This window comes from Myotis davidii, unplaced genomic scaffold, assembly GCF_000327345.1.
Source record: "Myotis davidii unplaced genomic scaffold, ASM32734v1 scaffold8, whole genome shotgun sequence".
Classification (NCBI taxonomy): Eukaryota; Metazoa; Chordata; class Mammalia; order Chiroptera; family Vespertilionidae; genus Myotis; species Myotis davidii.
The window spans coordinates 1,294,860-1,306,134 of record NW_006299520.1 but is presented as its reverse complement, the minus strand read 5'-3'; the positions used below and the strand labels follow the sequence as shown (position 1 = coordinate 1,306,134).

Genomic DNA, 11,275 nt, shown 5'->3' with positions numbered 1-11,275 from the left:
CAATTAATAATGTAAAGTAACATTTTTTTAAAAAAATATATTTTATTGATTTTTTACAGAGAGGAAGAGAGAGGGATAGAGTGTTAGAAACATCGACGAGAGAGAAACATCGATCAGATGCCTCCTGCACACTCCCTACTGGGGATGTGCCCCTGACCAGAATTGAACCTGGGATCCTTGAGTCCACACGCCAATGCTCTATCCACTGAGCCAAACCGGTTAGGGCTGTATAGTTATCCTTTACAACAGAAACCTAAGTACAGGCATTCATAGGGGAAAGGAAATCATGATGGGAAAAGTTACCTTTAAAAACCAGAATCTTATCTTTAGGGTTCTCATATGCAGCTTGAATATCAGCTGGCAGAGATGGCCAAAGTGTTGAGATTAATTCAAATTCAACATCGGTGATATCACAATAGATCCTCCATAGGTACCTGTGTTAAACAAAAAACACTTTCTACACACAGCCTATGTATGTCTGGGTCCATGAGAATATTTTAAACTGAGGCTTGGCTTTTATCTAATTGGTTGGTATTTTCCTCAAATAATTTAGAGCTTCAATACAATTTCCCTAAGTGAAGTTAGGTGGCTGTGAGTTCAATTCTACTCTTTGGACTACCAAGGTCAGGACATACCTTCGTGCCCATTCTCTTGGGTATGTAGAGTAGAAAACTTTCCATGGAATCCTCATAAATAGTACTTGATGTTTTGGGGAGTTTAATTCATCTACTACCCAAATTGGAGTGCTCACTGGTCTCATTTTTGCCAAAACTGAAATACTCAACATTCTAAGCCAACACCAAGCACTCTGAGAACTTTTTGGTGCCGGTGTTTGCTAGAACGAAGGAACATTATTGTGGGCATTGCCAAGTATTTCCACAGATTTTCCCTTCTGGAAAGTTCTGATTGTCTGAATGAGACATTAAAAGTCCTTATATTCTATTCCCCTTCCCATGCTGGCAACCCTCCCCTGCCACGTGGTCTCTCGCCTCTGCATCAGGAGCATGTCATTACAGAGCTATATAGTCATGGGTGGAAAGAGTCTGATTTCAAATATTCTTTCCTTTTGTCCCATGTCTTGTTAGATGGTATATGTCCTTATACTTTCTTCTAAAAACAGGCCTGGTGTACATAACTGGCACATCATGCTGCAATTAATGCCCGATAAAGTATACACAGAGATTTCCTACTACAGTTAACACTTTGTTGTTGTAACATTAAGAAATGGCCTGCTGATATGAGTTTAACATTGGGCTCTCCAGGTAGAAAAAAGATTTAATTTTTATCACTTTCTGATTTGCAGGATGTAAATACTCTAACCATAGCCAGTTTCAAGCTACCAAAGGGATGTGAACTGGTTTACAAAATTTCTGAAAATTTAACAATTGGATCCTGAAATTCTATAAGTCATCTCCAACAGGCCGCGAGATTGGTGTGTTATTTTAGCTAAAACATCATTGAAGGCTGACTTTCAGTGGAAATTTAAAAATTTGCTTAAAGACCTTAAAAATCAATTTATCAAACAAGTAAGATATATATGCACATAGAAAAACATTCAAACAGTATGGGATATTATAAAATGAAAAGTAAAAGGCACACATTCTTGCTATGCTCACAACTCCCTCTTTATCCCTAAATCTCTTGAATAGAAAAATCTTCGTAGAAAGTTAAGGTATTTAAGGGAATGGGTTTACCTGCCTTTAAAGAACATTACTTCTCTGCGGAAAGTGGTAATAGCATCAAAAGTCAAATCAGGGTCGCAGGCACGGGGTACAGTGGGTCTCTTTGGCTTAGCAGGTGCCGTAGGTAGACCCCCTTTGATGAGAAAAGAAATACCAGAATTAAGAAGGCATGTGGAAATACCTACAGGAGGATCTTACCCAACTGAATATTTTCTTCATGATAGTATTTCAAGAAGTGATTTTCTCAACTTCCTTCTAGAAACCTTCCCATTTAGTTCACATTATACTCAGATGTATGGTGTTGCTCACCGTAGATGGATTGGATTCCGTTGATATCGTCCTGAGAAAGTGGGTATTTGCTAGGATCCAAGGAGACATAATTTGGGAACATCAAAGCTCTTTGATCATTGGAGTGAGAGAGCCCCAGTGAGTGGCCAAATTCATGAGCAGCCACAAGAAATAAGTTGAATCCTTAACAAAAACAGGGAAAACAGGAGCACATGAGTCACTCAACAGGAGAATGTTACACCTGAGACTAGGAAGTAACTAAAGGTTTGCCCTATAGCGGTTAATTCTTGTAACATATGCATCATCACTTATATGGGGAATATTTCAATATTAATCAGTGGTATTAGTCATATCATGGAGAAATGCAACCCAAAGTAAGCAAATGGCAGAAATCAAGTGTCTCAGGAATGGATAGTATTAAAAAAGGTTGAAGTTGCCAGCTTTGGTTGTTGCTAGGCTATGCTATATGTGCTGTTTCTTCTACTCATATTCTTCAGAGGTTCTCCATTGGCTGTAGGGTGAAGTCCAAATACCTTCACATATAGCCTTTCACTAGTAAGGTCTAGTCCCTGCGTTTTCTCCAGGCTCATATTTTATTTTCATATTCCATGAGCTAGCCATGTTCAATCATTTGCAGTTCTCCTTTATGCTACGTTCTTTCTAATCTTAATGTCTTAATATCTCATTTCTTCTGCCCAGAATATTACCTCTCGTACCCCCTTGTTACCTAGCTATCCTACTTATTTCTCTTGAACTATCTCCTTCATGAGACTTCCCTTATCCCCTCAGCTCCTACCCAGATTGAGTTAAATGTACCTCTCTGAGCTTCCATAGACTCAGTGCCTAATTCTGGCAGAGCGCATTAAGGGACAGCAATTGTCTATTTCTTTCACCAAGCTGTGAATCTTTCGGTCAAGTGACTATGTCTTAACCATCTTTTATTCCTGGTGACTGCAAAACTTATCAATAGTGAATGCTTAACAATGGTTGCTGGCTATGCAGGTATTTGTAGAATCGTTACCTACACCTCTTATATAAGACCATGTTACCCTGTACTTCTCCATACCGGAAATCTTACTATGCATGGTGGAATTGCCTTTTTACTTCTCTGTCACTAGCCCTTAGGGTTATAAATATTAGAATCTGCCCCTGGACTTAGAACTAGGCCTATGGATCCTAAGGAAAAGGCTGAGCCTTTCATGATGGAGCCTTGTCCAATGATATTTGCACAAAATGAACATGAAATGACAAAAGGATTATTACATGGCATTTCATGTTTTTCTGCTCTTGATGTTGTTGCTGCCCCTTGTCTGGATGGTGATATCACAGGGTTTGCTTCTGGACAGGGGATGGGACAAACAACTGAAAAAATAATTAAAACACAGGTCATCTAAATGAGGTCCAAACCTTTATCCTGGCTTTCATGACCCTCTATAATCTGAATCCTATTCACCATTTTAGCTTTCTCTTCCACTGCAGTTCTAACACTTCAGTTGGTTGGATTATTCTGTCCAGAGCACTCTTCACTACACTTTGCCTTCAGAGTTCCTGCTTGGCCGTCAGGTCTCTGACTGGACGTGACTTCCTCCCTGGCTTCTTTATCTGTCTTTGGGTGAATTTCTTTGATGTGCTTCTATTACATTCCCATAGTTCCCTTTATCCGTATGTTGACCATACTGATTTGAATTGCCATTTGAGAGTGTGTGCTCCCTAGATTGTAAACCCTGGAGGTTAGGGTCTGTGTCTTATCCACTATTGCATACTCCATTTCTATCACAGAGCCTGGGCCAGAGAGGATGTTGAATGACTTCCTTTATCAAATATGTGTAGAGCATCTATCATGTGCTGAAAGTTACAGGATGTATGATACGGTAGGAAAAGTATAACATCTCAGTCTTCTTGGAGATGTGACTACATAAAATTTGCATTATACATTGGTACCTTTGTGAATATTTTTTCCCCCTGTGCCTGGAAATAAATCATCATTACCATCAATACTAATAATCATCAATGTCAAACACCTTTTGAATGTTCACAATGGGCAAGTGCTTTGCAGGGTGTTGGATGGCAGGTACTTGTGTCATCTTCCTGCAAGAATGGCATTATCAGCCTTATTTTACAGATAAATAAACAGAGCACAGGAAAGTTAACCAAGATGCCCAGGGTCCCTCCGGTAGTGAGTAAACGGGAGGCCCTAAAAGAGACCAAGGGCTGCCAAACCACAGACCATCGCTCTTTCCACATCACAACACAGTAGCATCTAAAGAGCCTGTTCAGGTGTTCGGTGAACGTCTCTGTGTAGCACATACACATTCACATACAGGCCTGGCTTTAGGAGATTCTTGGGAAAATCTCTCTATGAGCTGTAGGTTTGCCCCTCTGCTATTTCCATGTAATGACTTGTTCTTCCTACAGGAAGCAGTGGGATTAACAGATGACTATTGTCTATTGCTCTTAGGCAAGTTATACTAAGACTTTAGCACCTTTCCCACAGACAGACCCTACACGTTTCAATCAAGCAGGTAATCATATAGCATATATTATTGCCAATTTTTTTATTTAAAATTCCCAATGTAATTGGAGATTACATTTGCATGAGGGTTTTGTTGTTGTTTTTATTAGAGAATGGGAAGATATTTCCCCTTTGATGTCAGTGAGCTACAAGACATACAATTGGATTCCTTGGGGCTTACAATCTATACCTTGAAGAGTATAATAAAGTAGTTAAGAAGCAAACCATTTATTTGGGTACTGTTGCTTGATTCTGCACCCAGAACTTGGTGGAGGGCTCTATTTATTCCCTGACTTGCTCAAGCAAGTTTTGCCAACGTGGGACCCAGAACTCTTTGGACGTTTTAATAATCCACCCCATCCACCCCTCTTGGCAGAAGGTTTATAGCACTGTGGGTCATAGTAATTATTACTAAATATTGGACTTAATAGGGATGAAAGGATGGTGAAATCTTTGACTAATCTCTGCCTCTAGATATGAAAGCAAATCCTGGGAGTCATGCTGATTTTGGCAAATACTAGGATATTGCCTATTGAACATATTCACACTGCCTTTAGGGAAAATCCAAAGAAATATTGGGACATGTCTCAGCAGCAGATACATAACCAACATGACCCATTCAACCCTACTTCCTTCACCCACTTGTCTGTGATGCTAACCTTTGTGGCAATGGAAGCAACCGACTCTAGACTTGCCCTGGTGCCTGAAGTCCAGCCATGCACTGACTGTTTTACCCTGCTTGTTCACTAGCACTTGGAAGAATACCTGCATTACAGTGAGTGGCCATAAACCATACTGAGTCACTGGCTTTCAGTTTTGCAGAAAGTATAAAACTGACATACAGACTATCTGGAGTTACTTGGTCAGAACTGAACTGTGGCATGTGTACCACCCATCAGCAGAGCCACAGCCTCTGCTTCCCTGGGACCCTAGACACCAGATACCAGCTCCAAGGTAACTGCTGTCTGTGACAAAAAAAAAAAAAAAAAAAAAAAAAAAAAGAGTGGGGAAAGTCTCCTGAGCTCCTTTGTTTGATGCACGTTTTTCGTGTATTAAAGTGTTTTTTTTTAATAAAAGTTTTGTTTTTTTATTTAAAAAGTAATAAAATACCCCTTATTTTAGGGCCAGGAGGCCCTTTAAGAGAAATAAAATCAAACGCTTGTTCTGAAGGAATGGATCAGATGTAAAGATTAGCGTCTAATTCGTTAGCAGATGGGTAAGAGTTTGAAGAGGAAGTTCATGCTTGTAAACAGACCTTCTACGAGCCACGAGTTCACACACACCATCCTTCAATCACTAACTAAAAATTACCACGTCTGTAGAGGCTTTTTAAAATCCTCACCCACAGATGACTTCTACAGCATGTTCTGCCGTGTATGCTGGTATATATGCCTAGAACTTATATACCGCCAGATCATGAACCTCCGAAGGCCTGGAATTTTTCTAGTACAATCCTGTGGTTCCCACAACACCTTGCATAATTCCAGGCACAGAACGAACCCTCAGGCATTGTGGGTGTATAAATGAATATGAGTAAGTGAGAATGTTATGATTATAATAAGATTAGCAACTTTATGAGGTGTTGTGTGGCTGAGGCTCTGATTATACAAGCACAATTGTCTGAATAGATATTGAATGCTTTCATCAGTCATCTGAAAATATGGAAACTTGTGAGAAAATCGGACCATTAAAAAGCTACTACTTGCAAAACTATTTTCAGGAATTCTCTAGAATAATAAAATTTTGTTCATAAATAAAATTAGGCTTACCTTCTCCATCCTTGGTCCAATTTTCAGCCTCATCAAAGTGAGTGTCTCCACCCAGACCTACACCAGGAGGAAAGGCATGGGCGAGGAGTCCCAAGGGCCCATCAAAATAACGAGGACACTGACCATGGACTGAGACAAAATTCAAAGCAGGGAAAGGTCAGTTTCTTCAAAGCCTTGAGATGAAATAGCCATGTTTTCCTCACGATATTAAAGCTTACCTCGGTTCCGAAAGGCAATCATTATATCCGCAACCCCCTTGGAAATCTTGGTGAAGGTGAGTGGAGTGACTTTGCTCCACACCTCTAGACCTTTTTGGATAGCCTCATCCACGTCAGCTCGTGCCATATCTGGAGTGTAATTCACGATTCTTAAAAATTAACATAAAGATGTCCGTTGGTGGCTATACATGCATGTTTGCATGCATACTACACAAGAAAATAATTTCTATCTTATGAATCAGATGCTGCAGTGACTTTGGGTATGCTGCTATACTTACACGTGTGTTATACTTTACTATTTAAATAAAGTACTTTTTCAATTCTCTCTCATCTGCCTTATTAATCAGGTAGTATTATAACACTTTAACATACAAGGTTCAAACAGGTTAAATGAATTCCCTAAGATCACACTCTAAATGGGAAAGCATTCGTCCCATGGACGCGTTTGCTGTGTGTATGACTGTATTATAAATGTTCTAAAAAGCATTGAGATGTTCCCAATTGGCTTGTGGAAATCAGTCTCATGCATGTGTTGTACGTTAAGAGTGTCAGTTGAGAGTCATTAACACTTAGTTACTCAGCAAAAGATTTTCCTTTTGTTTATATTACCTATTTTGCGAACCCTATTTTTAACTCAATCCCTAAGACTCAAGAAGATGAAGGAAGAACTTTCAGAAAGACTCTTTAGGGCCAGCCGGGAGGGGTCTAGAGTGATGGTCAAGGCCACTGACTATATCTCAGCCCCTAGGAGCACTTCATCCTCTTCCTGCCAGTAAGCCAGCCCCTGTCTTTAAGGTCCATGGAGGCAAACTCCATACTTCACTCTGCAGTCCAGCTGAGATTTGACAGCCTCACACTCATCTCTAAGGTCTCCCCATTTTCTCCTGAGCACACGTCATCCGTACCTCCAAACATCTAAATCAAATGGCAGTGCATCTGATCCTGGACTTAGATGGAGGTGGCAGAGGCTAGAGAATTTTAGGGCACACCTGCCAGAGCCAGTGTGCTGGTAAGACCTACGTAACCTTGACTATGGCAAATAACCTTTGGTCTCATGTTCCCTGTACTTAAGGTGGTAAAAACAGTGGTGCTTACATCACAGTTTGTTGGGAAGGTAAATCAATGAAATCTAGAATGCGCCGTGCACATAGGAAGTGTGCGGTAAAATAAACTATTATTATTTTTGTTCTTTGGAGATGATATTCCTGTTCCTTGGGACTGGAGGGAAATAAATTGACAGAAGCATTACCTGTATGTGAGGTTGTATTTCGTCCACCCAGGGAGAGTGAAGCCATACTGACCCACATCAGGAACCCCACACCTGGGTGTCTTCATGATCTCCAGCGTGTTTGAGTCCAGCTTTCCAGTCACTGTCAGCCCAAAAAATGCTTGCATTTCCCGAAGTTTGCCATCCATGAGACTCCTGTTCATGCTTTGAACAAGATGGCTCCCTTCTATTTCAAGAGAGTAGAACTGGTTGAGATATGCCTGACCGAAAAGAGAAAAAACGGCACAGACTACAGGAAAGCAAATTTCCATCTCAGGATAAAACAAAGTTGTCTGAAATCCTTTTGGGCAGTGGGGGAGGAGGAGGAAAATAAGCAATGAGGACAAGGAAGGAGCAAGAGAAATAAGAAGGAAACAAAGAGGAAAGAAAATAGTCACCCTGTTTTCCAATTTCCAAGAACTGTAGAGCCATGTGTCATCAGAATTGGCCAAACCACTCAACCCATAAAACTCCAAACCTCCACAGAAGAAAATCAAGCTTCTTCTATGTGTTACATGATTACATATCTTACACATTTTTACTGTGACATTCATTTTAGCGTTTCTTTGAAACACATCCTAGATAGATGTTATTCATCTGGCAAATTTAATTGATTTAACCAAATATGGCAAACCAGCTGGACTGATTTTTAGAGGGAATCTCCAAAGCAGTGTATTTTTCATACATAGAAGGATAAGGGGATCCAAATTGTATTTGGCACCTCCTAGCTGGTCTTAAAATACTTTTTTTTTCTAAAAAAATTTTTTTAATATAGTTTTATCGATTTCAGAGAGGAAGGGGGAGAGAGAGAGAGGTAGAAACATCAGTGATGAGAGAGAATCATTGATCAGCTGCCTCCTGAACACCCCTACTGGGGATCAAGCCCACAACCCGGGCATGTGCCCTTGACCAGAATCAAACCCAGGATCCTTCAGTCCACTGGCCGACGCTCTATCCACTGAGCTGAACAGGCTTAAAATACCTTTATATGGAGCTCCATTTTCTGCAGGGCTGTCCCCTTTCTCTGCTCACCAGCTCTTCACTTGTTATCATTGCTCAAAGGTGTAGCAATCCTGCGTCTCCCCAACCCCACACTCTCACTCTCCACCCCCACACATAGATCCTTGATGTCCGTGGAACTAGGAAAATAAAAAGCAGCTCCTTCTCACAAGAGAGTTCAGGATTCTTTTGTAGGTATTTTTCTGTCTTTTTAAGTCCCAGGACAATCAATAAAATGAATTTTTTATTGATAGTCATTAATAACATTTATTGAGCCAGTACCTGAGCCAGGTGCATGTTTTCTTCATCTTCCATCTTTTGTTCTGTAGGAAATGCAGAAGAAAACGCTGTGAAGAGCACAAGTAGAAGCAGAAGGTTCTTCATTCCTCTGTCTCTTCAGTTGAAGCCTGGTTCTGTTTGCAAAGAATTTAGAAAATAATAGTGAGACGTGGCATGGATTGGCTTGTATCATCGTTTAATTAATAACAGAAAAAGGACATTTGCCATGAAGTGTGTCATGACAGGCTTTTTTTTCTCTCCTTAGGTTGAAGTGATTTTGCAATCAAGATCTGCAATTGTTTAGTAAACAAAGCCATTGTTCATTAGTGAATTAAATATAATATGAAGTCAGCTCCAAGTTACTTTTGTCCTTGCCAACTTGGAGGTTTTCCTGTTCATAAATTCTTGAGAGTTTATAAAATAACTAGTGGCCCCGTGCACAAAATTCGTGCACATTAAAAGGGAATTAACTACGGGAAATATTTTAATATTGCTATTTGCCCTTTCTCTATAATAGAAGTGTCAGAGATGAAAGAAAATTAGTAAAATCTCCCTCCTGTCAGAGTCTGGGGCACACTGCGGGACCCAGAGTCAAGTCCCTGCCCACCTGCGCATGCCTCAAAGTTGCATGAGACCCAGACGCAGCCGGCCCCACCCCCGTCAAGCCCTGCAGGGCGAGGGGTGCAGTCTCAGGTCCCCTAGCCCCAGCGCCAGGGTGTGGGGATGTGGCCTCAGGTCCCCCAGCTCGGCATCGGGTCCCCTGGAGGGGATGTGGCGTCAGGTCCCCTGGCCCCGGCGCAAGGGCATGAGGGTGCAAGGGCACAAGGGAGTAATGACCATTCGCATATTAGCTCTTTACTAGAGGCCCGGTGCACAAAATGTCTGCAATGGCGGGGTGGGGGGTCCCTCAGCCCAGCCTGCACCTTCTCTAATCTGGGACTCCTTGGGGGATGTCCAACTCACAATCTGGGACTGCTGGCTCCTAACCACTCACCTGCCAGCCTGATTGATTCCTAATTGCTCCCCTGCCAGGCCAATTGCCCCCAACTGCCCTCGGCTGCCAGCCTGATCAACCCCAACTGCCCTCCCCTGCTGGCCTGATCACCAACAACTGCCCTCCCATACTGGCCATCTTGTGGCAGCCATCTTGTGGTGGCCATCTTGTGGCGACGTAGGGATAGCCATCTTGTGATGATGTGAGGGTGTCATGTGAAGGTGCAAGGGCGTGAGGGCCACCTAGGTTTTATTAGTATAGATTATATAGGATTTTTTTTGAATGAAACTCTAAAATTATCTTGGGTAACATGGTATCATGAAAAGACAGTTGAATTAGGAATCAATTGATAAAATTAACTAGGGAAAACATCAAATGTTTATTGAGCACCTACTATTTGCCTGTCACTGTAAGTCACAATTTTGGTGGAGAGTTCAGACCTATACAGAGACCAAGGCCAGACAAAATGGAGGCAAGTAGCAAATGTAGAGTGAAGATTCCTGAAACTTTGAGAAGGGACTGAGAGTGTTTAAACTGGTGGGGTTTGCAGTTGGTCTTGAAAAATGCGTAGGATTTGGATTGTGCAGATTAAGGGAAAAGGTGTATGAGTGGAGGGAGGCTGTAGAAAGCAGGTACTGCAGTAACAATGAGCTGAGGGAAATATGGCCCTATTGGAGCAAATACATGTGTTGACAGCCATAGTAGATGGGATAGAGGGTCTAAGAAAGGTATAGAGAAAATGAATGTTTAGAATCTTTATTATTTCATGATTGCATTTGATTGAGAGTGTGTCTGGATCGAGAATTTCAGGCTGAAATAAATTTCCCTTTGAACTTTGAATGTACTGTTCCATTGTTTTCTAGAATCCAATGTTGTGGTTGAGTAGTTTTTTATTCTGATTCTTGATATTTTTTCTTTTTTTCTTCTGAAAACTTTTAGAAATCTCTTTACCTAGATATTCTGAAATTTCATAATGATGTGTCCTAATGTGGGTCTTTTTGCATCAACATAGCTGGGGAGTTAGTGGGTCTTTTCATTATGAAAACTTCAATTGGAGGGAACTTTCCTGTTATTTCTTTGAAATTTCTTCCCATTCATTTTCATCTTTTTTTCCAGGTATATATATTTGTTGGACCTCTGGATTGAGTCTCTGTGTTTCTAATTTCTGTTTTCCATTAACTTTATTTTCCAGCTCACTTACTGAGTTTCCCACTTCAGCTATATTGTTAATCTCCAAGAGCTCTTTCTAGTTCTCTGAGTATCATTT

At 41.0% G+C, this 11,275-nt stretch overlaps 1 protein-coding gene across 1 annotated transcript in view; it reads right to left on the bottom strand.

Moving 5' to 3' along the window:
* MMP27 (matrix metallopeptidase 27) overlaps nt 1-9,119 on the bottom strand; it is an 11,999-nt gene extending 2,880 nt beyond the window's left edge. Inside the window, exons 1-7 of the mRNA XM_006775256.2 lie at nt 9,018-9,119; nt 7,719-7,957; nt 6,470-6,618; nt 6,252-6,380; nt 1,992-2,153; nt 1,695-1,815; nt 304-434 (exon numbers count right to left, since the gene is read on the bottom strand). Coding sequence (XP_006775319.1) covers nt 304-434; nt 1,695-1,815; nt 1,992-2,153; nt 6,252-6,380; nt 6,470-6,618; nt 7,719-7,957; nt 9,018-9,119 — 1,033 coding nt within the window. The remainder of the gene's footprint in view (nt 1-303; nt 435-1,694; nt 1,816-1,991; nt 2,154-6,251; nt 6,381-6,469; nt 6,619-7,718; nt 7,958-9,017) is intronic.
* Between the last annotated feature and the right edge of the window lie 2,156 nt (nt 9,120-11,275).